The sequence below is a fragment of the Xiphophorus hellerii genome, chromosome 4 (genome assembly GCF_003331165.1).
Source record: "Xiphophorus hellerii strain 12219 chromosome 4, Xiphophorus_hellerii-4.1, whole genome shotgun sequence".
Lineage (NCBI taxonomy): Eukaryota > Metazoa > Chordata > Actinopteri > Cyprinodontiformes > Poeciliidae > Xiphophorus > Xiphophorus hellerii.
Window position 1 is genome coordinate 2,678,588 of NC_045675.1, and position 27,253 is coordinate 2,705,840.

The 27,253-nt window shown below is 37.4% G+C and overlaps 2 protein-coding genes across 4 annotated transcripts in view; one reads left to right on the forward strand and one right to left on the reverse strand.

Moving 5' to 3' along the window:
- Positions 1 to 14,147, forward strand: part of adamtsl5 (ADAMTS like 5) — a 39,894-nt gene extending 25,747 nt beyond the window's left edge. For both annotated transcript variants that reach the window (XM_032560896.1, XM_032560895.1), the window contains exons 5-13: positions 169 to 274; positions 1,374 to 1,501; positions 5,098 to 5,221; positions 6,604 to 6,690; positions 7,092 to 7,255; positions 9,004 to 9,211; positions 12,018 to 12,146; positions 13,112 to 13,183; positions 13,540 to 14,147. In XM_032560896.1, coding sequence (XP_032416787.1) covers positions 169 to 274; positions 1,374 to 1,501; positions 5,098 to 5,221; positions 6,604 to 6,690; positions 7,092 to 7,255; positions 9,004 to 9,211; positions 12,018 to 12,146; positions 13,112 to 13,183; positions 13,540 to 13,880 — 1,359 coding nt within the window. In that variant the 3' untranslated portion in view covers positions 13,881 to 14,147. The remainder of the gene's footprint in view (positions 1 to 168; positions 275 to 1,373; positions 1,502 to 5,097; positions 5,222 to 6,603; positions 6,691 to 7,091; positions 7,256 to 9,003; positions 9,212 to 12,017; positions 12,147 to 13,111; positions 13,184 to 13,539) is intronic.
- A 3,699-nt stretch (positions 14,148 to 17,846) lies between these two features.
- The window catches only part of serinc4 (serine incorporator 4), a 31,161-nt gene continuing 21,754 nt past the window's right edge, over positions 17,847 to 27,253 (reverse strand). For both annotated transcript variants that reach the window (XM_032560898.1, XM_032560897.1), the window contains exons 8-11: positions 22,436 to 22,562; positions 22,216 to 22,328; positions 21,126 to 21,279; positions 17,847 to 19,791 (exon numbers count right to left, since the gene is read on the reverse strand). In XM_032560898.1, the coding sequence (XP_032416789.1) occupies positions 19,584 to 19,791; positions 21,126 to 21,279; positions 22,216 to 22,328; positions 22,436 to 22,562 (602 nt within the window). In that variant the 3' untranslated portion in view covers positions 17,847 to 19,583. The remainder of the gene's footprint in view (positions 19,792 to 21,125; positions 21,280 to 22,215; positions 22,329 to 22,435; positions 22,563 to 27,253) is intronic.

Below are 27,253 nucleotides of genomic sequence, written 5' to 3' on the forward strand. Positions count from 1 at the left end.
CTCATCTAGAAACTAAACTGAAACATTAAAACACGAGGAAACTTTTAACCAGCTGTAATCAGAAGTTCATCCACATCCTCTAAATATGACCTCAGCGTTTTATAAAATATATTTTTCTTGTCTGCAGGTTAATTCTGAAGATGATGTTGCATGTCTGTGTTTGTGCAGGGGTGCCCTCCTGGCTCAGAGGACTTCAGAGACATGCAGTGTGCTGCGTTCAATGACCGGCCGTTGGTGTCCGGAAACTCCTTCAGATGGACAACGTTTCACGGAGGTCAGCAGAAAAATAACGACCTGAGCAGCCATCTTGGTTTCCATCGAAATTCTATAACTTCTGCAACCTAAAACTAGAATACAGCAACTTAAACTGTCTTCTGATTGGTCCCTTAGATTTGTTACTGTCCAATCAGTTGAAAGCATAAAGATTGATGTTATACACTGCAAAAATGCAAAATCTTACAGAATATTTTTGGTCTAATGCCAAGTGGAAATGTCTTAGTACACTTGAAATAAGACAAAACTAAATTAAAAGTAACTTTTCAGCAAGAAATCAAATCTTGTTTGAAGTTAAAAATTTCTTAATATTGATGAAAAGTATTTGTTTCATATACAGATTATTTCACTTATGAAAAAAATGTCTTAAGTGAAATAATGTGACATTGCACTGGAAAAATTGAGTTAATTTTTTACATGTAATCAAAAATTAACAAATTACAAAATTTGTAACTCAATTTTTGAATTGAGTTACAAAATTAACTAAATATTTTTAAGATGTAACACCTGTTTCCCCTTTTCAGTGTGGAACTAGTACTTTTTCATCAATGTGTTTTTAAATTTGTGGTTTTGTTTAATGATTTGTTGAAGTGGTTTGCACTTCAGAGCCTCCGTAGGATTCAGGTTTTCCCAAGTTGAACAAAACTGAACTGTTTCTGCAGATATAAACATCTTTTTTAAATTTCCAATGCGCATATGAATAATTTCTACATGTACAATCCTTCATTTCACAACCGTTTAGTCCCACTTTACCAACTTGATTTACAACTACAAATTAAATTTAGCACAAACCGTTCTGTCTGATACCATCAATCAGCGATAAGATGATGCCTCAGCACTGACTTCAGATTTGTGAAACATAGTTTTGCGTTTTGCTGCCTTTTATTGCAGCTGAGAAATCTTGAAAGCTCACAGGTGTCTCCTGCTGCAGGTGTTATTATGATTTTCTACCATGTCTGCCAGTTTCTTCCAGATCTTCCCCACTTCTCATTCCTATTTCCTGCATTTTATGTGTCTCTCTCCCCCCAGTCCTGTTTCCTTTTATCATGTCTTGTTCCATAAAGACGAATGATTTACTGACTGCAGCTTTTCCCCGCCAGGCTCCAGCCCCTGTGATCTCAGCTGCCTGGCGCTGGGACACAACTTCTACTACAACTTTGGTCACGTTCTGGACGGTACGGCCTGCGACCCGGAGGCCGGAGCTGTGTGTGTCAACGGACGCTGTCTGGTAAATGACAACAACACCTGGATGTGTGTGTTAGTCACAGTTTAAAACGCATCATCAGTGTGGAAAGTTTCACACGTTATTTATCAAAATAAACATCACATAAACCAGTCAAAAGTGCTCTGGGCTAAGAAAATAAAAATAAAAATAAAATCAAGCATAAAAAGTAAAATATTTTTGTTTGCTTTTTTATAGGAAAAAGGATCTTGCATGTTTCCTATTTAAAAAAAAAATTATAAAAGGATTTGGGTCACATTGTTCTAAAATGCTTTTTACATTTGGCCAGGTTTTTATTAAATTAAATTATTTAGGTGCAGCAAATGCAGCTTTCCTGTAAAAATCTTTGAATAAAAACAAAATTATTTTGTTTTTTACTTAACATTTTCTGTTGTAGGATAATAGTATTTATAATTTTACCCAGAATAAAAATAAAAAGTTTCCATATGCATAAACCATCTGCACTGGACAGAGAATCTTTGCTTTTGTCCTGAAGCTCTGCACTGCAAAAACACAAAATATTGCCTTTTTTTTTTCTTCTAGTTTCTAATGCAAATATCAGACACTGGATAAGACAAAACTAACTTAGAAGTAACTTTTCAGCAAGAAATAAGAGCTTGAACTAACACTTTGTTAATCAATATTTTGGGATATTTGGGGCCCATATTTTGCTGAAAAGTTACTTGTAAATTACTTTTGTCATATTTAAAGTATATTAAGATATTTGTACTAGAAACTAGACCCAAATTGCTTGATAAGGTTCTGTGCTTTTGCAGTGTGTTTTATTTTAGCATCAGTTTATTCTTTGCTTTAGGTTTTATTTAAATATTTATTGATTTTATAACTCAGATTGTTCGCTTTAGAAATAAACTGCAACTTGACCGGTTCAGAAAACCATCAGCTACATTCAGTTTTATTTGATTTTTCTCAGCGTTTCATGCCTTTGTCTGATCTGGAAAGGCTCCATCTGTGACTCACCTGAGTGAAAAACAAACAGCTCTTCTCCTTCTGGAGTTAAATGCAGGTTAAGTTTGGGAAACGCTGGCCTTCGCTGCTGAAAAGGTATAACTGATGCTGACCGCTCTGGCCGGAGCTCTCAGGAGAAGCGAGTCCCACGCTGAGCGTTCGGGCCAGAGTTCACTCATCAGTGTGGACTGCAGCCTTCAGGAAGCATTACAGCTCAGCTGAGTCTGCAGCAGGTTGTTCTCACACAGATGGAGGAGCCTGGAGATGAACACGCATCTGCTGCACAATATGTAATACTCAGGAGAGACGTCTGCTAGCAGAGGGGTCACACAGCTGAGCGCCGGGATTATGGAGTCTCTGTGTTTACATATGTCGACGTGTGTGTTTCTGGGTATGCTCTCTATGGTGTTTGGTGTAAATAAGCGGATTTATGGGCCGTGGTGTCGGGCAGGGAGAGGTCAGAGCAGCAGAGGCTGAAACGGGAAGCAGATGCAGCCTGCAGCTGGGGTTGAGGAGCACAGGTCAAAACGTGAGATCAGCCTGAAGAACACATGGCTGCTTCAGAAAGGCTGCAGCTCATCCTCAGCAGGGCAGCCGAAAAAATGTCACCTTACGTCCTCCAACAAGGACAAACTTCAGTGTATTTTATTGAGATTTTGTTTTGTGAAAATCATATATTTTGCGATTAAAAACATGAAAATAATGTGTTTTATTGAGCTCATTTTCAGTCTCTAGAAGTTCAAAGCTGGTAGAGATACACGCTGAAAGTTTGACACAGCGGAGGCAACGCTAACTGAAAAGCTAGTCACGCTAACCCTAACCCTAATGTTTGCTAATCAGAAACATTAGCAAACATCGATACCAAAGGAAAATTAAATAAATTGTTTATTATTTGTTAAATAATAAATAAGCACTTTTGAATTTATCTAGAAAATCTGATTTAGGGGAAGCCAAATGCACTAAGCCTTTTATAAAGTTAACAAAAACACTAAAGTGCTAATCAAAAAATTAGTTAGCATATTAGCAGAAACCTGCACAACACTTGTTCTCCAAAATATAGACTTGCAGTTGGGAACTACATTGTGTTGATCGATCACATACAATCCCAGACAACATACGTTGTTTGTGGTCGTAATGAGAGAAGATGTAAAGTATGTCTGAAAGTAGCAGGATTTCTAATTGCGTCTAAACTCTGCAGTCTTGAAAGTAAACAGAAAGGATCCCAGAACCGCACCTGGAGGCATTTAGAGGAGCATCGTATATTGGATATACTGTCCAATATACAGTATATTGGTCAGTTAAGTTTATCAAGTTTTGCTTGATAAACTTAACAAGCAAAACAGTTTTCTTCTCAATTCAAAGAGTTTATTCCACACTTTTAGCTTTATCAGCCCAGATAATGAACGTATGCTCACCTCTTAGATGAGTTATTTTCTGGTTTGGTCGCTGTTTTACTGAGGCCCAGTCTGCTACTCTGCTACTATGTCACAAGGAGCTCATTTCCTGTTGTCTGTGTGAGACATCTTCAAAGCGGCTTTCTGAGGATGATTACAGGTTCTCTAGATTGTTGCTCTCTGGCCTGCGAACCTCCCCTTTGATTAACAGAGATGAAGGCGAACAGGGAAAGCAATCTTCGCTCCTGCTGCAGGATGCTCCACAGGCTATAAACCATCCAGCTCATCCTCTTTGTCTTTAGCTTTGACATTTTTTATGTTTTAAAAAACAACCTCTCCAAACGCTTGTTCCCCTATGAGCCCCAGAGACGCTGTTTTCCCCCAAATGTTAGCTGGAGACGAGGAAATACAATATCAGAGAGGCAAATAAACCGAGCCTGAGGGGAGGATTACTTGGCAGAATCAAAGCTGAGTGCACTGTAAAAACACAACATCCTACCAAATATCTGCTGTAGTTTCTAGTGTAAACATATAGTGCACTTAAAATAAGACTAAACTAACTTTCAAGTAACTTTTCAGCAAGATATACGAGCTTGTTTTCACTAATAACTATTGAATATTGATTTAAAAGTACGAGTTCCACTAGTAGATTATTTTCACTCATAACAAGACATTTTCCCGTGTTGTAAGTGATCAAATCTGCCGGTGTAACTACTAATTTTTATTAATATTTAAGAATCATTGACTTAAAACAAGCTAGTATACACTACAAAAACACAAAATCTCACCAAGAATTTTTTGTCTAGTTTCTTCTACAAATATCTTAATACACTTGAAATAAGACAAAACCAACTTGTAAGAAATTTTCAGCAAGATATACGAGTTTGTTTTAAGTCAGTAATTCCTTAATATTGATTTAAAAAGTGCTAGTTTTCACTTATAACAAGACATTGGTCTATCTTTTAGTGGAAATATCTTTGTACATTTGAAATATGATAAACTTAACAAGTAAACTTAGTTTGTTTTACGACTAAAATTCCTTAATTTTGATCAAAAAGTATTTACAGTGGCTGATATATTAAGGAATTGTTGCCTTAAAACAAGCTCCTCTCTCACTAAAAAGTTATTTTTGTAAGTTAGTTTAGTCTCCCCTCAAGTGTACTAAAACATTTACAGTAAAAACTAGACAAGACTTTGTGTTTTTGCAGTGATAAAAAGGTTTCCCATTTGTGTGTCCTGCAGAAGCCCGGCTGCGACTCCATCTTGGGTTCGACGCAGCGGGAAGATGCCTGCATGGTGTGTGGAGGGCACAACACCACCTGTCTGCTCCACAAGAGTGTGTACCAGAGCAGCGGGCTGGAGGCAGGTAGGACACACACACACACACACACACACACACACACACACGCCTGCACACACACGCCTTCTTACCACTCGCCATCATGCCTTTCTGTCTCAGGAATTCGGTGAAGTGGTTTCAGAAAGCCGGTGTGAGGATAATTCCTGCTTCTAGTCTTCCTTTCACACCCAACAGCTATTAGTCATTCAGGCTTATTTAGCAGAGTGTTATTACCCGACTGAGTGAATATTAACCATGGAAACAGCTTTGCAACACAAAGGTGATTGGCTGCTTTCCCAGAAGGGCTCCAGCTAATGGCAGATTTAAAATGACTGTGGTTAAGATTTCAGGGAGGAGGAGCAGAAAAATCTCCCAGCAGTTCTGGCTTATTGCCACCAAAACATTTTTACCTCCACTGGCACCTGCAGGTTCATAGATAATATAGGGTCTGACTGCATGCAGTGGAGAAAACTAAATGTTTTTCTTCCCTTGTATCCATCTGCAACAAGCTTTGTACAGGAAATAATAACAGCTTCAGGCAAATACTGATGAGTGATTGGAGTGTTATCTTTTACAAGCTGAACGCTGTAAATGTTGTAGCGCCTTGTAAACCGAGAGAAATCATTGTCAAAATGATGACATTGTGTGATGATTATGTATTAACTTATTACAATATTAGGATTATTTTTCTTTTTGAAGTTGCAGTGATAAGAACCTGCAGGGTTTTGCATCTAGAAGCTGCATAAGTTTTAGGTTTTTGGGGATATTTAGAACGGTGTCATCTGCATAGAAGTGACTGTCTTTGCCTAACTGAGTCATGTTGATGCGTTTGTGAAGTCAGAGGCAAAAATACTCCAACTTTCATTCTGTAGCCAAGTTTCTACAAACACCATTGTCTGCTGGTATGCTTTTATTAACTTCACATTTGTCCCAACAGCCTCAAGTTTATTAAATCTGGTTAATGTTTAGATCATTCATCAGTTTGCAACTATAGAAAAATAATTTCTTCTCTATTCCAGAAGCAAACAGGGATTTGAGAAGCTGCCAGTGGATGTCCTAAATTTACTAAAGCAATTAATAAACAGTTAAACCAAATATTAATATGAAGGTGCATAAAAATTTGGTTTTAGGCATATAGAAGTGTCAACAGTATAGAAATGACTGTTTGTCTGTAAACATATAACTGGTAAGATTTAGTCACACATGATGTTTGCGAAGCTTCAACGGCAAAAATAATTTGACTTTTACAAGTCAAAGTTAAATGTTTCACAGAAGCGTTTAACTTCCAGAGCTGGGAAGCACAAACAGGATCAGTATCTTGTTAAAATGATAAAGCTTATCATCATAATGAAGTATTGCTTCTGCTTCAGTTTTTGTGGATTACTAAAGCTTGTGCTTTGATTTGCCAGGCGGGCCGTTTGGATACAACGAAGTGACGATGATCCCGGCTGGAGCCACTCACATCCGAGTCACCGACAACAGCAGGAATTATCTGGGTAAGAGATATCTCTGCTCCCTTCACGCGCTTTAAAACTTATTATTACATCTGTTCCCCAGAGACCGGCGAGCGGCTCACTGTCCGTCTGCTTTCTGCACCAGGCTTCTTCTTTCCGAGTAACTTAATCGCTAAGGTTATCTATTCTCATCGCTGCGTTGGCGACGCAAATAAAACAGACCCAGAATGGCACATGCTGTGGTTTGGTAGGGATGCAGAGCAGGTGGAGGTGCCTGTTTTCATCTGCTGCTATGGAAACCACCTTAAATAACCACAGGATCATTTGCTCCTCTGTCACCCTGAAATCTTTAACAGTTTAGCCTGAAAAATCCATCATCAGAAGCATTTGAATCGGTTTGTACGAATACTCAGTAACTCCATTCACTGTTATTGATCGCACAGCCCTGCAGAACGGTCGATCCCAGTTTGTGATCAACGGAAACTGGAAGATCAGCGTTCCCGGTGAGTACAGCGTAGCTGGGACCAAGCTGCTGTACCGGCGCTCTGCAGACACCTGGGAGAGCTTCGAGGTGCCAGGACCGACCCAGGAAGACCTGCATCTGATGGTTAGAGCTGTTTCACTAAGCAAGGCATTAGTAAACATAAAAATCAGGGATGCACTGATTTATCGGTACCAATTTCCTTAATTTTAGGAGATCAGTGATATTTAGATTCACTGATAAGTGAAGCCGATCTTATCTACCTCAGCAAAGGTATTTGGTGTGAAAATAAAAACACTGTTAAACCAAACTACAGAACACAAACAGTTAAAGGATTAAATGTAACTATAACTATTATTATTAATAACAGTATTTATTTCTTAGGTAATTTACTTAATTCTGAATGAAACAGCTCTATATTCTTGCTAACAATAGAACAGAAAATACAATGTAAGAAAAAAATAGCCCTTGTTGTCCCTTTGTGGGGAAGTTCAGGATTATCAGCAGTGAAGTAACAGAAAAAATGGAAGCATGCCGATTCACACGAAGCTAAAATATAAATACAATAAGACTCTGTACACCAGGAACAAATTTACAACATCACAAAAAAACTGCTTGGTCCTTGAAGTTGGCATATTCAGATTAAAAACAATTACTGTCATAATTATTGGTTTGCTGTTTGGTTTCACTGATTGGTTGGTTGGTTAGCATCATCTGCTGAAGTATCAGGTCCCATAAAGCGCCACCAGAACAAAGAGCTGATTTTATCCGGGGGATTACAGCAGGCTTATGGGAATTAAGGAGAATCTGTGGTGAGCAGCAGGTTTAAAACTCCAAAGTTAGCGTAAAGTTTAGTCTGCTTAATTCAGACTAGAACAATGAAAACGCTGAGCTTCCTTCTTCTCTCATCTCCCTGCTGGTTTTTTGTGCCATTTAACACACCAGTTTAGCTCAAAACTGTCAGTTTCTCCCATTTGTTGTGGTTTTAATAAACACAAGACGGAGGTCAGCTATACCAGCATTTATAAACTATACAGTTGATATTAAGACATTTGTTTGCAGATGATTTGAAGAGAGAAAGCCATTTCCATGCACCGCTGTCCTCTATGGAAACCATTACTGGAATTGCTTTGGAGGAAAAAAATCATACAAATGCGAACAACATTAAAGCCGCAGTAACTTTTAAGAAAAATATTTTTTTTTACATATTTGTTAAAACTGTCACTGTAGTAACAGTTTGGTATGAGACAAATAATCTCTGAAAAAATCTAACTCTACCTTCCCCCAGTGCTAAACAGAAATAACCAATCAGAGCTTGGAGGTGGGTCTTACTGCTGTCAATCATTTCTGTGTGCGTGCTGCTCATGATACAGCTTTTCCTCGTCAGCACAGCCTGTCGTTTCTGCTCAGGCTAGTTAGCGTAGCCACAGATGATGGCGCATAACCAGTTTTCTTGTAATGGTAGGTTGTTTTTCTGGCAATAGCACATTTAGCAGCATGTTCACAGGTTGATTAACAGCGCTAAGATCCTCCTGCTGGCTCTGATTGGTTGTTTCTGGTCAGGAGCGATGTATTTCTTTATCTTCGCTCAGTCTTTTCACAGATTATTTGTCTCATACTGTCACAACATAGTGACAGTTTTAACAAATATGTAAAAATATATTTTTTATAAAAGTTACATAATTAAACCCTTTAATTCGAATCCATTTCAATCCATTATACGAAACCAGAAACACCAATGTAAACACTACCAAAGATCTACGCTCTTAAGAAAAAGTTATTGGTTAGTTGTTGGTTAGTGGTTAACTATTATATTAACTAATTAGTAACTGATTTGTTGATTGTTTTTTTTTCTTCTGTTTTCTTGTGTCCAGGTTCTGGCGACAGACAGAAACCCAGGAATCGAGTACGAGTACTGGCTTCCACCGGACCGGTACGCCCTGCACCACGGCAGGAGGAGCCCTCTGCGACAGGCTCACCACACAGCCAGCTACTTCCCCAGAGGCCAACCCACCACTCCAACCACGACCTCTGCCACGACCTCCAGAGCACCGCCCAACACCGCCCGGAAACCCCACTGGTGTGAGTTAAGATAAAGACATGCATGCTCTCACTAAAGTAGAAAAAATGTATAAAAAACTGAAAAATAAGAATAAGATACGATACAGTGAGGGCAAATTTACAAAGTAAAGAAGTATTTTAGAGTTATTAAAAAGGTATTTTCTAAAGAAATGTGCAGAAATGTAATTTAAAGCTGACCTACTATGCAAAAGTCAGGTTTTGCATGTCTTTATACTTCAATTTGGGCCTTTACTGCTTCAAAACACAACCCAGCTGCTTAAACAAACCATCTGACTGGTTTTTGGTGTCTGGAAAATGAGATGTTTCAAAAACGTTCTATCACAAATCAGTATGTACTGCCCCTTAACTAGCAACCCCACAGTGAAACCTAGCCCATTAGCTAGCAACCCAAGCTGAACTCCAGCATGTTTGGTCAGTTGGTTTTACCAATGTATGTTCTGAACAATGGCTGCTGGAAAAGACAAGTGTTTTGTTCTTGACCTGCCATCTAGAAACCACTTGCTGCATTCTTGTTGGTTGTGCAGGAGGCTCCATTTCTGCTTTTCAAAGTTGTACGCTTGTATAATTATCCATCTGTTTTCAGCCATTTTCTTTATCCATATCTAAAAGCACAACAATGTATTTTTACATGGGCTAAGGACCAAAGCTGCCAGCAGATAGATAAAATCCACAGATTTTCGAGGCCACCACTAGCAACACTTGAAATGGCAAAATATAACAGTTAAAAGACCAAATGTACCTGAATGTGCATTAACACGGACCACGGAAACTGTTGTAGCGCTACAACAGAAGCTAACATCCAGAAATCTGCCTTATTTCCACTGGCTGTTAGGGTTACATCCAATCAGCACTAAGGAACATGAATGCCGCTCCTGGATTGGCGGCTTTGCAAACGCCAGTGCCCAGTAGCATTGCACCAAACTTCCCAGGCTACATTTCATGATACTTCAGCAATGCCCTATGTAAAAAGCTATGAATTGGCAAATTTTACGCAAATAATTTGTGGTTAAGTTCCACAGAAAAACACTTTTCTTTTCCAGCAGCCATTGTACAGCGCATACAGCAGTAAAACCAACTGACCAAATGGGCTAGAGCTTCACTTGGGTTGCTAGGTAACGGATTAATCTTTGCTGGGGTTGCTAGGTAACGGGGACAGCGCCTGCTGATTTCTGAAATTAAATTTTGGATGTTTTTCAATCGGCTCATTTTTCAGACACCACAGAGCATCAACTTATAGTCAAACATCGAGTGGGTGTTTGTTTTTTTAAGCGCTTGTGTTGTTTTTAGAGGCAGTTGAGACCCAAATTGAAGTATAAAAACTTGCAAAATGTGAATTTTGACTAATACATCCCTCTGTAAGAGCCATTCTTTGATGTCCACAGAGCAACTTTTGGCTCCGGAGCTGCAGGTTGATCTTTCTGAGAGGAAACCACAGAGCCAAGATTAAATTGGTTCCAATTATTGTAACTGCACAAATTAGAGCTAGCCCATTTGGGTTCAGTGAGTGAAAACATCTGTGGTGATTCACCTTTACCCCGCTGCTGATCGGCACGCTGACCTCCCTGATTCAGAGGAACACAGCTGCTTTATCTGCACTAAGTGTGGATTACAAACACTGTTCACCTCCCTAATGTTCCTGAACCACATGGAAATCTGCTCCCAATCCAAAGACTTTCTATCCATCCGATGAGGCCATGAATCTAAGTAGCTTCTTGGAAAATCCTTTTCAGCTGGTGGATCCCAGCCAAACTGAACCCATCTCAAAATGTTGCCAGAAAACGTAGAAAAAGGTGAGACTGGAGGCGGATTTATGATGTTGGATGGTGCAGTCGTCCTAAAGTATAACTCTGAGTTGAGAAAGCTCTGCGAATCCCTAAAAACAATCAACACTAACAGCTTTTGATTTTTAATGTTTCTGAAATGCCCATGTCTTCTTCAGTAATACTTTTCTTTTGTTCTTTATTTCTTGCTTAAAAACATCTGCAGTTAAACTCTGTTTTCAAAACGTGTCCGGCCATATTAGCTTGTGACGCCGCTGTCATAAAACCTGCCAGTTGGATAAATTCCCTCTGCTGCTGCTCCTTAAAACATGTTATTTCAGGACAGTCCATATATTTTATGAATTCTCCACAGATTAATTACTTTTATTTATTATGTGTTCTTTCTGTATTAACCATTTATATCTGTGCAGAATGGTTCACAGCGACACAAAAACAAAAGTATTCCTATTTGTCCTACAGAACTTCAGACTTTAATGCGTTATATTGGGGTTTCTTGTGAAAGACCAAAAAAAAAAAAAAACATACTAACAAAGTGGAAGGAAAATATAAAATTTGTAACATTTTTCATGGGAAGATTGGTGTCAACAACAAAACACTTGTCTTTTCCAGCAGCCATTGTACAGCGCATGCAGCAGTAAAACCAGCTGACCAAAGTGCTGATGTTCTGCTTGGGTTGCTAGGTAACGGGCTGATCTTCGTTGAGGTTGCTAGGTAACGGGGCAGTGCCTGCTGATTTGTGAAGTTACATTTCTGGACTCGGAGGTTTTTGAATCGATTCATTTTCCAAAAACCAATGGATAGAAAAAAGTTGGGTGTTTTTTTTAAGTGCTTTCATTGTTTTTAGAAGCAGCTGAGATCCAAATGGAAGAATAAAAACCTATATAAAGTATAAGACATTTTTGCTCCTTTGTTAACTAAAATTCCAATAAATTCCATTAGTATTAGTCTGTCATTGCACTGTGACAAACTTTAAGAAGATCTGCAGTCTGTAGTTCACACAAAACTGTTTGTTTTCTGTCTTCCAGTTTTAAATGATCTAAATCCTCACCGTCACCCGGCTCCCGGCCGCCACCCGCAGCGTCCTCAGCAGCCAATCAGCCGCCTGGAGCGCGAGGAAAGCCACAGAAACCTCCTTCCTCAGGCTCCACCCGGAAGTACGAGCACCGCTTCCACAGCAACTCTTCAAAATGTTGCTCAGACTTTATGGAGTTCTGCAGAAACTCCTATGAAGCTCAAACACGGGCTACACAGTGTGAAGCTACACAGTCAAAAATGAACAATATTTGGGTTATTCAGCCTGTCATAAGAGAAGAAAACATCATTTTAACCAGAGGATTTATTTTAAATGTCAGCTTCAAACTAAATATTATTCTCCAAAGTCAAAATTTAGTCAAAATTTATTTACTAAATAGTTAGCTACAAACCAAATAGTTATTTTTATTTTTAGCTTGTTTGTAGTTTGCAAACCAACTAAATTAGGTTAACTAAATATTTAGTTTGTTAGCTAAACTTTTAGTCAGAAGCTAAATGTTTAGCCAGCAAACTAAATATTCAGCTCCAAACAAAAATATGTAGCTAGCAAGCCACATATCCAAAAAAATATTTGGCTATCAAGCTAAATGTCTAGCTTCTATTAAATATTTTGTTAGCAAGATAAATATTTATTTGAAGCAAAAGATTTTGCTTAAAGCTGGATATGTAGCTTGCTAGCTAAATATATTTGTCTGAAAACAAAACATTGTTTTCTGTCTTCCAGTTTTAAATATTAATTAGCAAATATTTAGTTTGCTAATTAAATATTTAGTTTGATACGGCAACACTTATAAATTAATGAATAACTTGGTAAAAATATGACTTTGAAAAATGAATCCCCATTTTGTCCTTATTACAGACTAAATAAGCCAAATTATAGCTGTTGATTTTTACTGTGTAACTTTATAAACAACATCCCACATCAAACACTCAAATGCATTTAAAGAGAGGAAATACTGATGTAACCTTTCATTGTAGACATGTTAGTTTATGAATGTTCAGGCAAACAGCCCTGAAGATATTTTTATCAACGTTCCTTATGGCCTTCTGACTTTCTAACTTTACTTCTTCTTGGTTTATTCTTTAGAGAATTGTGGAAAATGTCAGAGAGTTAAAGGACGAAGGGAACGCCAGAGACAGTATTGCAAAAAGGACTTTGGTAAGGACTTTTGGTTTGGAGTTTATGAATTATTTAAAACATTTCTCAGTAAAAACATCAGACAGATGATTCCTTCAGTAAGTAAAGCCTTAAAAACATTTAGAGGCAACAGCTTCATTTGGTTAATGGAACAGAAAAGTGAAAAGATTTCTTTCCAAGTTCAGTTCCGTGTTTAAGCACCGAAATTAAAAATAAGTCCTCAGTTTATTTAGATGCTAAAAGCTCCTCTAACTGACATCCATCAGCTGTTCTCTTTCGGTAAGATACTGACTGAGGCAGCTACTCCACACAACCCCACTCTGTATGAACGGAACTATCCAATAGAAGTCGCCGTTTCTTGTTTATTTCTGTGGCAGTGTTTCGTGGCAGAGTTCTGGGGAAACTGTACCGGGGCGAGGAGACGCGCTACGACGTCCAGATCATCCACACGTACCGAAACCGCTTCCGGCTGGAGCACCGCGAGTTCCTGTGGGTCCCGAACCTGTGCGACTGCCCCGACCTGCAGCCGGGGAAGCAGTACGTCCTGATGGTGCGGCGCCACATCAACTACGAGCGCACGCTGAACCGCATCCTGCTGGAGGAGGACAGCTACGTGGTTCCGTACCGACCCAGAGAGGACGAGCTGCTGCGGCCGCTCCAGAGGCTCTGCAGCAACAGAGGGACGAAAAGTCCTGCAGAAATAGACGAGGCGGTGTGAGGCTGCGAGCGCCATGCGCAGACTGATGCGTCATATTTCATGTGTGAACTTTAAAACTGAAGACCTGATGAGCTGAGATGCATCACTGGAGCAGGAAACGGGAACTTTTCAGGTTTTAGTCTGAAATCTGCAGGGCCGGTCCAAAGCAATGCGAGTTGAGGGCTGATTGGGGCCCGCACACCACCAGGGGCTGCCAAGAGCACCAAGATAGCATCATTAAATATATATATATTTAAAATTATACAAACTAAATTTTATTACATGTGGGAAAAAAATAGTTTTGGTTAATATCGTCCTGTTTTCTGCTGCCTCTGTTGGGGAAATATAAAGTTAAGTTTGTCAACTTGTTTGCTGTAAATTTAGTGTTTGTCAGCTGGAGTTTCTTTTAAATAGTTAAAATTTAAGACGCACCTAAATACACTGCAAAAACAAAAACATCTTACCAAGTATTTTTGATTTAGTTTCTAGTGCAAATATCTTAGAACACTTGAAATAAAACAAAACTAACTTTTTGGCAACATATCGGAGATTGTTTTAAGTCAATTATGCCTTAATATCGATGAAAAACTACTTGTTCCATTGGCTGATTGTTTCATTTGTAAAATGGGAAAAAAGTAAAATAATCTGCCAGTGGTACTCAAACTTTTTCATCAATATTAAAGAATTATTCACTTGCTGAAAAGTTAGTTTTGTTTTATTCCAAGTGTACTAAGATATTTGCACAGAAACTAGACAAAAATTACTTGGTAAGATTTTGTGTTTTGCAGTGTACAACTATGCACTTCAAAGTCCATGTAATTTTTTAGTTTGCTGCTCCTGTAAGGTTCAAATCAACAGCCATAGTGACACCGGTATGATGTAAGCTAATTACAAATGATGCTAATGTTAGCAGCACAGGAGTAAAGAATCATCTGATGTTGACATGTAGGTACGGGCCCTTCCCAAAAGAAAAATCTGCTTAGGACCCTGAAAAGTCTTGGACCGGCCCTGGAAATCTGACACATTCTGAATGCAGAGAACGAACGCCATGGTTATTTAAGAGACTATTTAAAGCACTTTAGGTGGGTGCGACGCGACGCCCACCTTAAACAAAAACCAAAGAGCAGGACGGTTGTGACTGAAAACAACCTTTTTCTCACTAGTGTTTTTCCACAGCAACCTCTTAGTTTCCGTTCTGTACAGTATTTGTCTCGTTATCCACTTTTAGATTCAGCTGCAATTAATTTCACTGAGTTTCCTTCCTGTGACACATTACAGATGTTTGTTTTTTTCTCACTTTTTTTGCAGCAAATATTTGTAGAAGTTGCAGCAGTAAATAAGGATAAGTCTGGACGTTTTAGACAGTTTTTACAATTCAGCATTTTTTGGCTAATTCAAACCAAACAACAGATTTAAGATTTATGGAAAAGGTTTCTGCTGACATTCATGAGGCTGGAGATACTTTAATATGGCAGAAATGCACTTTGTTCCACTCTGATGGATGTTAGTTTGCAAACTGATCTCACTTTTAAAAAGGCTAACGAGACCCAGATGACTTCCACTCGTCCTCTTCGGGCTTCTATTGATATATTTGTGGAATGATTATAAAGAATTGAGCTGCCATTACTTTAAAAAAAATGAACTTTTGCAGAAATTAGATTTTATTGCAGTTTTTTGGTAATCCCACACAGGCTCAGCTGCACTTTGTCCTGGCTGGTGCCAGCAGTTATAAAATGTCTTTTAATTTGACGAGGTGAGACGTTTTAACTTCAGGTTAACAATCACAATTGAGTGTACTTGATTTTTATTTTCTTTGCAGCATAAAACTGATGGAAAAGTTCAATTCAAACAGTTAAGCTGCTGGGGGTGAAAAAACAAGGATCCAAGAAGATGCAAAACACCAAAAAATCCAGATTGAAATCTGCAGCTGCATAAATGGAGAAACTAAATATCTTTATTTCACTTAGAACAAAATATTTCCCCCACATTTTAAGTGAAATAATCTACCAGTTAATCAATTTTAAGGAATTATTGACAGAAAAATTCTTGTTGTAAACATTCAACGTTCATGATGATGTCAGATATTGACTGTTAATAACCTCTCAATATAACTGAGTTTTCTCTTTAAGAATCAGGAAAGTGACCTGGGAGTTTCTTAAGAAAATAACTTTCATTGCACCTTAGTAAGGTTCTTTATGAAAGCAAACAGATTCATTTATTGCATCTTTTACCAAAGATTTCACTGATTCTCAACTTGACTTCCTTTTTCCAACAGATTTCATCTCAAACATTCCTCATTGAGAGAATGATTGTCTAAAAGACTGAATCCATTTATTCTGATTTTTACAGTCTAACCAGAGGAACCTGCAGTTAAAACTTTTTCTCATTGTGGCCTTAAGAGTTTCCATCATTGCTTCATTTTTTTACATGTTCAAGAAAGGCGACAAAACAGGAAACAACCCTTTAGTGAAATGTGAGCGTGGCTTGTTGGGGCCAGCTCCGACCTGGCTGCAGCAGCAGCGCAGTGCTGGATGCTGCAGCAGCAGCGCCGCGCTGGCTGCAGCAGCAGCGCGACTCATTCTGGAACAGTTCTGTTTAAAAAAAAGTGTATTATTGAAGAGATTTACTACAAATTAAAATTTGTTTATGTTTTTCTGGTACACAGTGTATTTTTGTATGAATCTTAACACATTATTTCTACGTCACTTATGTAACGGTGTTCATACTGTATTTTGCTTATTTGTGATATTATTTTATGCAGTAATATTTTCTGTGTTGCATTGAATTAGTTGAGCTATGTGATGTTTTACATGAGATATATATTTAATTATACAGTATTTTTATTGTGTGGCACTGATTAGCTGCAGTTTTAATCAGATAATTAATTAATTATCTTAAATTGGGGTGTAACGTTGGGCCTTGTTTTATAGATCTGTAGCGTCTTAAAACAGTGCTAAGTGTTTCTTTCTCTGCATTATTATGTTACTGAAATAGCAAAAACAGATATTGAGTGCCAATGTAAATATTTTTTCAGAAAATCCAACATGTGTTAATGTTCTTGTGTTGTAAATTTGAGATTTTGGACCTGCAGCATAACTCCCACCAGCAAATCAGAGACAACAATCATAAGAAAACATTTTATTTACAAAAATGCTTTGCATCTACAACAAATAAAAGACTAAAATCAACCTATATGATTCCTGCTCATCAGCAGTAAAATAAAAAAGTCATTGCAGACATTCGGTTCAGTTTCCTTTCAGGAACGGAGAAATGACGGAAACCAGTTGACTGTAACTTCTGTGTGAACGTTTCTATGAAGAAGCTGTTTCTGCTTTGCTAATAAGACAAATTCAGGAGGCAAAACAACAACAAAAGTGTAATCTACCTCTGGAGCTCATTTTTATTTCTTAAAAAACTGTTTTTCAATTCATTCTGTTCATAAGGTTTTTCATTTACAGTTGTAAAAATATATGTAAACACGAAGTTTTCCCGTCTGTATAATGAATAAAACTGAAATATACACTATAAAGCAATATTAACGCAAACATGACTTTTATTTTACCGTTTCTTTCATTGTATGTTTCCGTTTAGCTGCCTCTCTGTCGATCGGGTAAATCTCTGAAGCTTTTACTAAATGCAGACCAGCGATGCTGGACATTTTACGGTTTCATTTAAAAATATGAGCTTTCTTTGGCTTAAAGTCAAAGATGTTAGACAGAAAACTTTATGTTTTTGACCAGGAGCTGCATGAATAAATTTGTATTCAGTTTGTATTCAAAAGCTGAAATTTCTGATGGGAATTTATTGTATGAGGGGAAAAAAGTAGCAGGTTATGCGTCGTCCATAACCTGCAATTGATCGTGAAAATTTAAATAAAAGCACAAAAATAAATGTGTCTAGATCTTTAACGGCTCTGGAAAAAACAAAAAGAGTTTCAGTGTAAGGGCTGGGCGATGAATTGATTTGATCAATTAATTGAATATTTGGTTTTTTAGATTTCATTGAATTTTCAGCACGTCCATTTCTACAACTCTACAGTCAGGCTAAGATGTTTTTCTTTTCTCATTACAATTACAAGACTACAGTTGTAGTAATGCAAGAATAAAGTCAAATGACAATAAAGTCGAAATAATATTAGAATAAAATCTTTATATTACCAGAAAAAAAGTTGCAATATTAGGAGATTGAGTTATTTTACAAGAACTCTGACACAAATAAAAACAACAAAGTTTTTTCTCCTTAAAGTCACTTTTTTCAAATAATTTTAAGATATTTTCTAGTAAAATTGCATCTTTATTCTCCTAATATTTTAACTGTTTTCTAGTAATTAATCAAAAATGATTTTGATTATCGGCCTAAGTACTCCATCATCATCAATCATCAAAGAAGATGATTGAAATAAAATCTACTTTTTGAAAATGTTTTCTGTCCTGTGAAATTTCTTTTGCAGAAAATAATGTGATAAAAAAAAATTAAAATTGAAAATTGGATCTGGTATAAAAAAATTTAGATTTTAATTTTAAGCCGAGTCGCTCAGCCTGGTGTTAGTGTTGAGACATCATCGTTCATTTTCGATTGAAGCGCAGTCTTCCACCAGAGTGACGGGATTTCCAAATGAAGCAGCTTATCCTCACAATATCCTGCACAGGTTCCTGTTATCACATTTTTAAAAACTCTTTCTCTGCTGTCTTTCTCGTTTAAAAGCTCATTACGTTTGATACAGTGACATCTAGTGACAAAAACTGGGATTGCAACAGTCATACCACAGTAAAAAGAAGCGCACACGTCCCAAAATTGTTCAGAAACGGTTTGCTGGAATGCAAAGTGGATACAAACAGAAACACGTTGTTGTATTTACTGATGATGTCTTAACAGATGTCTTAATGTAAGGGACTAAAAATACATTTCTGATGACTGTGAAGTGTGTGGCATGAGGTGGAATGAGTTTTCACAAGATTTCTACATTATCAGATGATCAGAGGACAAAAAGGCTGAATAAAATCGGCTCAGTGTCAGAGTTTCTTCCTCGGCTGTCATGTTACAGCAAACAGACACTGCCTGTCTAAATATTGGAAAAATGATCATAAAAAAGTACTATCACATTTCAACAGTAAAGATATAAAACGTGCAGATTTTTTCAGATCCTTAATGTCATTCCCGAGAAATACACTGCAAAAAAAACAACCAAATCTTACTAAGCATTTTTGTCTACTTTCTACTGCAAATATCTCAGTACACTTACACTAACTTACAAGTAACTTTTCAGCAAGATATAGGACTTTGCTTTAAGTTAATAATTCCATATTATTGATGAAAAAAAACTAGTTCTATTCTCAGAAGACATTTTTCCCCTGTTCTTAGTGAACTAGCAGTCTTTCATCAATATTACATTTAGTTATTAACTTTAAACAAGCTCCTATCTTTGTCTTATTTCAAGAGTTCTAAGATATTTTCACTAGAAAGTAAACAAAAATACTTGGTAAGATTTCGTGTTTTTTCAGTGTACGGTCCTCTCCTCCGGCTCCCTTTGGCAATTCATTCTGCGAGTTTGAAAGTCACAATCACGTCCCTGATTGTGGTTGAGTGTAGCTCCGGTCCCTCTGGCCCGGCGCTCGGCTCTCACTCTCACTCTGTGAGTCTTTGACCCCAGCGGCCTCCAGAGCGCCGCGGCCGACCCGCTTCGCTCCGCCCTTGTACGGCCGCGTTGGGGCGTCGCTGACGGTGTCACACGCTGACGCTGACGTGGCGGCAGGACGCGGAGCGGCGTTTGATGCGGGAGCGGCGCGGCCTGGACTCGTTCTGGCAGCTGCACAGCGGGCCCAGCAGCAGCCACAGGTAGAGGATGACGCACGCCCAACAGGACGACATCTTCACCCAGAAGGTGGACCAGCAGCCGTGGGTGAAGGTGGTCTCCAACACCGCCGACTCGTAGCTGCAAGAGGACGCCAATATTCAGAACAGGAAGTCATGACACAATCAGGTTAAAGGCGACCTGTTTTACTTTCTTGAACAGGTAAAGATGAGCGATATAAAACATGTTCGTGCCTTTTTTTGGACAAAATCATTCTGAGATTATTTTGACATTATTTTGAGCTCCTTTCAGAATGAGCAGTTTTAGTACAACAGTGTATTAGGGCCACTGTAAATTGAAAATGAAATGGAGTAAACTTCTGACAAAAAGCTCAGAAATTCTGAGTCTAATTATTGAAATTTGCTAGAAAAAAACGTGGAAATTTCTGAACTCTAAAAGTGGAAAATTTGAAAGAAAAAAATCTAAAATATTTAGATTGATAGCAGAAATTCTCTTGAAAACAGGAAAACGTCTGAGCTCTGAAAGTTAAAATTTTGCTAGAAAAACATTTTGAGTTCAAGCTCAGAAATTTTCTAGAAATGACATTTAAAGTTCTGAGCTCAATGAGTCAAACATTTGTGAGAACATTTTTTTGAGATTTTTAGATTAACATCAGAAATTTTCTACAAAAAAAAAGAAATTTCTGAGTTTGAAAAGTCAAACATTTACGAGAAAAAAAACCCTCAAATTTTGAGAAGAATCTGAGAAATTTTCTACAGAAAACTTGGAAACTTATGAGGTTGAAAGGTCCCACATTTTCGACTTTTGGAAATTTCCAAATTCAAAAAATTTTACACTTTTTGAGTTCAGACAAGTTCTGAGTTTTGTCTAGAATATTTCTGAGCTGGATCTCAATTTTTTTTTGGAGGAAATTTACTCTTATTTTTTTTCTTCTATTTATGGTGGTTCTAAAATGTTGTTGTATTTTTAGGGTGTCCTGTCAATTTAAATCCAAATAAATTGCTGCTGGCCACGCCCCTAACTCAACACTTACGCCTACATGAGAACATTTCTGCAAACAGATGTACAATTATACAACCGTACATCTTTGAAAAGCATAAGTTGAGCCTCCTGCACAACCAACAAGAATGCAGCAAGTGGTTTCTGGATGGTGAGTCAACAACAAAACACCTGTCTTTTCCAGCAGCCATTATACAGCTCATACAGCAGATAAGCCAGCTGACCAAAAGTGCTGGAGCTCAGTTTGAGTTACAGGTTGCAGGGTAGCTGGTTTCTGACGTTACATTTGGGAGGTTTTGAAAAAAAGCATTAACTTATTGTCAAGAAATGTTTCTTCTTGGTGCTTGGACTGTTTTTAGAAGCAGTTGATACACAAATGGAAGTAAGAAAAAATGCAAAGTGTGAATTTGTGCACAACACGAGCCCTTTAAAAACAAAACGGTTCTCCGTCTTACCTGAACCAGTTAGTGAGGGTCATCATGACATACAGCGATGCCAAGAAGAAGACGAAATGGAAGAAGAAGTAGCTGTACGCCACCCGCTGCGTCTCATTATGAATAACCTTCTGACAGCCTTTGTTGTCATCATCAACCACAAACTCATCTTCAACTGGAAAAAAAGATGAAAATATCAAAATTGTAAAACTTCTGCAATAAAATATTGAAACTGCATTAAATCTAATCATTGAATATGTTTTAAATGTGACCTAATGGTGCAACAGGTTAGATTCTGGCTGAAACAAAGACACGGTGAAACCTCAGGCTGTTAGCATTTAGGCTGATTTCACACATTTTTCAACAAAATATGCATCGATGTTTATGAATCTGTATCTCAATAATAGAGTTTTTTAATGAGCAGCTTGACAGGTTCACTAGAGACCAGATCAGAAATGGATCAAACACATTTCATGTTTGCAAATATTCGGCGTGAAAACTGTTGTTGGTCATTCAACAGTTTTTTTTTGTTTTTGAAGCTTTTCTCTGTTTGTACTCGACTTAATCAGGTAAGTAAATTATCTACCTTACAAACAAAATGTTTAGTTAGCAAGTTAAACAGTTTGCTAGAAAACTAAATATTTAATTAACAAGCTAAGTATTTACTATACAAACAAAACATGTTTGTATAGTACAAACATATTTGTACTATAAATATGTAAATACAAACAATATATTTTGTTTGTATTTACTATACAAACAAAATGTGTTATTAGCAGGCTAAATATTTGTTATACAAAACTATGTATTTTATAACCAAACTAAACATTTACCTAGTAAGCTAAATATTTAGTTGGAAAGGTAAGTATTTGGCATATGTTTTATTACTAAGTTAAATATTTAGTCTAAATAAGAACTAAATATTCAGTCAACAAGCTAAATATTTAGACTGTGACATTTATAAATGAATTAGTTTTTTTCTCTTATGACCCAAATTTTTGCTGTTAGTTTTTGACTGTGTAACTTTACAAACGGCAGCTGAGAGTTAATTATAATTAAACTAAAACTGCCTCGGTGTTTTAGTTCCATTGAGGACGACAGTAAATCCGACCTGCTTCTTCCTCTGGGCAGCAGAAGCAACACGTCGCTTTCTGGAACTCATAACGATAAACTTTGATCATCCAGAACGGACCAAACACCTCGGCCAGATACGAAGCTTCATTACTGCAAAAAATACAAATTTAAAAATGAAATTAAATAATAATTATGCGACAAGGTGAGTATTTGTATAAAAACTCAGATGTTCTCTGAGGCGTAAAGTTTGGACTCACCAGGCAAACAGAACGCAGCAGTACATGATGGCGGCGCCGATGATGGCCACAGCGTTGCCCTCGTTCTTCACTCCATCTTGCCCCACACTGGGGTAACAGACGGTCATGTTCATGCCCTGGTACACCACTGACACACAGAACAACAACACAGCAGGGTTAAGTGCAGGGATGTTCAAACTGCGGCCCGAGGGCCATTTACGGCCCTCTGAAAGATTCCGTGCGGCCCCCTTGATTCTAGACTGGAATAAATCTGGTATGCAAGTGGAGGTGGTTGCTGCCTTTTCCATCCTTTAGGGAAATATTTTTTACAAACAAATTATATTAAAAAACGAGGTACAAAAATAGATTCCCAATTATTAACAATGTTTTTACTTTCGTTTAAGCTTTAGAGAAACAAGAACCAAACATTTCGACACATTTTTACTCAAATCTACAAATAAGAACACAATCAATCCCAAAATGCTTGAAACTATTGGGGTACAAAACCTTTTTATGCTTTCAACAAAAAATCTGACTATGTTATTGATTTAAATCCAATTTTACATTTAGCTTATTATAGAGCAAATAAAATTTCAAAAGGCAGAAAAAAATAGTTTTATGTTACTATTTATGTTGTGGTGACTTCCTGAAGGAAGAGCAGGAGTTTCTTAAAGAGACGGAGGCGTTAAATTTCTTTTAAGTCATGTATGACGTATGTAGCATTTTTATAACAGCTGAAGGTAAAATAATTACTGTATGTGCTACAAAATGACACAATGGAGCTGGAAAACATAATCATTTTTGTGGCTCTGAAGTGCCTTCAACTTAATAATTTCGTCCATCATGGCAAAAAGTTTGGACACCCTGGTTTAGCGGGAAAAAGGCTGTAAGATGGTAGCAAATGTGTTTTTTATCGTAACTTAATTGAGGAGCAGACAAACTGCAGCACAGGGTGGCTTTATCGATTCGTTCTCCGTTTAATTCGGGTGAAATTCCTTTCTTTCTTGTAAAAGGGGCCTCAGCTGCAGCTTCCCCGTCACACACGCCCTCTGACACTCGTAAACATGCTTACACACACGCACGCACACCCACGCACACGGTCGGGCACAACCCAAACTCACAAATACTCCGACACTAAAATCCAGAGATCCCATTGAGTTTCACACAGATTCCCCAGGGAAACGAGAAACGTAGCCAACACCAAATGTTTGTTCAAAATTCAATCTTTGCCTGATTTTCAGTCGAGCATCAATAATTGCTTATATCGTCTAACGATTTATTTTCATAAAGTTTATTAGAAGACCAGGATGAATCATTCGCAATTAACAGCAAAACCCTGAAAGTATCAGCGAAGTACAGAGGAAGAATCCCCACAATCAGCAATTAGAAAAAAAACATATAGAGGTGAAAAACTGACTCAAGAACTCACCTGGAAAGTGCAATAATGTGTGTACACTGTAAAAACACGAAATCTTACCAAGTATTTTTGGTCAAATTATAGTGCAAATATCTTAGTAAAATGGAAAAAACACAATTACAAGTAAATTTTCAGCAACAACTATGAGCTTGTTTTAAATAAATAATTACCTCATACTGATTGAAAAGTTCTAGTCCACTGGCAGATTATTTTACTTGTAACATGGAAAAAATGTTTTGTTGTGAGTGAAATAATTTGCCAGTGAAACCTGAAGTTTTTTAGCAATATTAAGATTTTTTTTTGTGCCTAAAACAAGCTCCCGAGTGGCTGAAAAGTTACTTGTAAGTTAGTTTTATCTTATTTCAAGTGTAACAAGGCATTTGCACTAGAAACTGAACTAAAAAAACTTGGTAAGATTTTATGTTTTTGCAGTGTTGGGCCAAATTTCACCCAGTGAAAGCAACTACTGAGAGTGGCTGTACTTTCTTCTTACTTTGATTTTAATGCTCTGGCGCTCTTAGATGATATTTGGCACAACATTTATAAGATATTTGTAAATTAGAAACCAGACCAAAACTACCTGGTAAGGTTTAGTGTTTTTTAGTGTGTGTTAGTAGCTTTGTGTGCAGCTTTAGAAAAATGTTTTTTAAAAGGCCTGGAGCGTACATATTTTCCCCAACATGTTGCTGCAACGCCCTGCGCTGCTGACACACACACACACACACACACACACCCACACACACACACACTCACCTACTGTACGTACAGTCACTGATTTCCAACATGGCTCAGTGTGTGGGAGTGGAGGTGAAATGGTTAAATTTGACCCCAATTTCAGCTAAAATGAGTCTGCTAAGATATTTGAACTAGAAACTGGACTGAAATATTTGGTAAAATTATGTGTTTTTGAAGTGAATGAGTAAAATTATTTAGTAGTTGACTGGCATGATAAAACTACTTCCTCTTTCAATTTATGGATCTGAATCTGTAAAAATAATAACGTTATTATTTGATTTTTTCATGTGATTAGTGTAGGTTTTAGTGGAAATATCTTAGTACACTTGAAATAAAACAAAAACACCTTGAAAGTGATTTTTCATTAAGATGGAGGAGTTTTGTTTTAAGTTAATAATTCCTTAACATTGATGAAAAAGTTCTGGTTCCACTGGCACCGTTACCTAGCAACGCCAGCCAAGCCTGTCACCTAGCAACCCAGTTCTAGTTCCACCTGCAGATTACTTCACTTGTAACAAGGGAAAATGTCTTACAAAAAAAAAACATTTTTCCCATGTTATAAGTGAAATAATCTGCCAGTAGAACTAATACTTTTTAATCAATATTAAGTAATCGTTACCTTAAAATAAACTCAAATATTTGCACTTGAAACTAGAGTAAAAATACTTGGTAAGATTTTGAGTTTTTGCAGAGTAAGTATAATATTACTACTGATTTTTATGCACAGTTTGGTCATATTAAAGATTTTTCTTATCTTGTTATGTAAGTGACACAAAATCTGTTTCTGCTGAGTGAATCAAAGCTTGATTATATTTATTTTGGTACTTATGTACAAAACATTGTAGGTCACATTAATCTGTTTATTACTTAAGCTCAGTAAGAAACGGATCTTAAGTCTGTTTATTACCAAACTCATAACCAGGGATGAACAAATATAACAAGCAGCAGATTCAGCAGCTTTAAAACACTGAATTTATTAAGCATTTTTCTCCTGTAATCCGCACGATGTTTATCACTCTCCTCTTCATCGTGACATGCTGTGTAAGAACGCGTGTAATGACACTGCTGGATGTTTTCCTCTGCTATTACCGTGTCAGTGATTTGTCAGAGGAATGTGAAACAAACATCTTTCCGTCTGCGCCGCTCACAGAAAGCCTGCATGTCGCAGCACATCTCAGCCCGGTTATCTGTGCTGGTGTCTGTATGTTTGCATGCGATGAAAGTACAGATAAGATGGGCGGGGGGGGGGGGGGGCCTGTAACCGGCGGCTGCACTTATGTCGTCATCATTAAAGAGCTTTTTGTCTCTCCTGAGGCCAGCAGGTGAGAAGAAAGGGAAAACAATGGCGGATAACCGGGTCTTCATGCGTTGGTTGTGTTTTTTTAGATGCTGAAGTAAAATATTAGATCCCAAGAAACAACTGAGAATGAAATTAGGAATTAAAAGTAAAACTGTTTGACATGCAACAATGTGGAAAATCCTCACATGTAAAGTTTGGTAGAGAAAGTGTGATGCTGTGGGCCTGTTTGTTTGTTGAAATGACTGTTTAAAAGTGACTCATTATGCTTCCTTGAACAGGTTAAGATAAATCTATGGCCGATACAAAACACGGTCATTACATTTTTTCTATAAAATGGTGAAAATGGCTGCCAACAGATGTGCAACTAAACAACCATACATCTTTGAAAAGCAGAAGTGGAGCCTCCTGCACAACTAACAAAAATGCAGCAAGTGGTTTCTAGTCAACAACAAAACACTTGTCTTTTCCAGTAGGCGTTGTACAAAAACAGCAGTAAAACCAGCTGACCAACTCCATTTGGGTTGCTAGGTAACGGGCAGAACTCTGCTGGGGTTGCTAGGTAACGGAACAGTGCCAGCTGATTTGTGAAGTTACATTCTGAAGGTTTTTGAAACGGCTCGTTTTCCAGACACCAAGAAATATTAATTTATTAACAAAACTGTCTGGGTGTTTTTAGAGCAGTAGAAACCCAAATGGAAGAACAAAAATGCACAAAATATGAATTTTACACAATAGTTCCCCTTTAAGATGGAAACCTGATGGCATTAGAACAGATGACTGAAAATGAGTCGACTTTTAGGAGAATAAAGATTTAAAACATTTGACGAAATCAACACAAAAATGGTTCAGCAGACACAAAATCATCTTTTTCCTACAGCTTTCTCTGTTCCAACACCTGAATGCTGTAGAAAAGCTGGGAAAAGCGTAAAAAAAGCGTTTGGTTTTTTTAGCTACTATGCAGTAATACCCATTTCTCTCAGCAGGTGGCAGACTTTAACCTTTCAGTGAGATTATAGTTTTTATTTCGCAAAATTGAAAACTAATCAGTTGTAGTCTATCAAAAAATATTAATATGTGAATAAAAGATTATGTTTTTTTAAAAAAGAAACAGATTCAAGTCAAGCAAACACCTTAAAACAGTAAAATATGTATTTAGTTCCAGGGTTTTTTGTCTTTGTTTGGTCAAATGCTGGCTCACAGGTTAAATATTTTACCCAAAAGGTTATAAAGAAATAACTAAACATTAACCCTGACCTCTGACCCTTTTGAGATAATAAACTGACAACAACAAGACAGAAACAGAGACTGAATCCAGATACTGGGATGATTTTGTTTCACCTGAGGAGCTAAGATGCTAACAATCAGCTAAAAGAACATGTAATGCTGA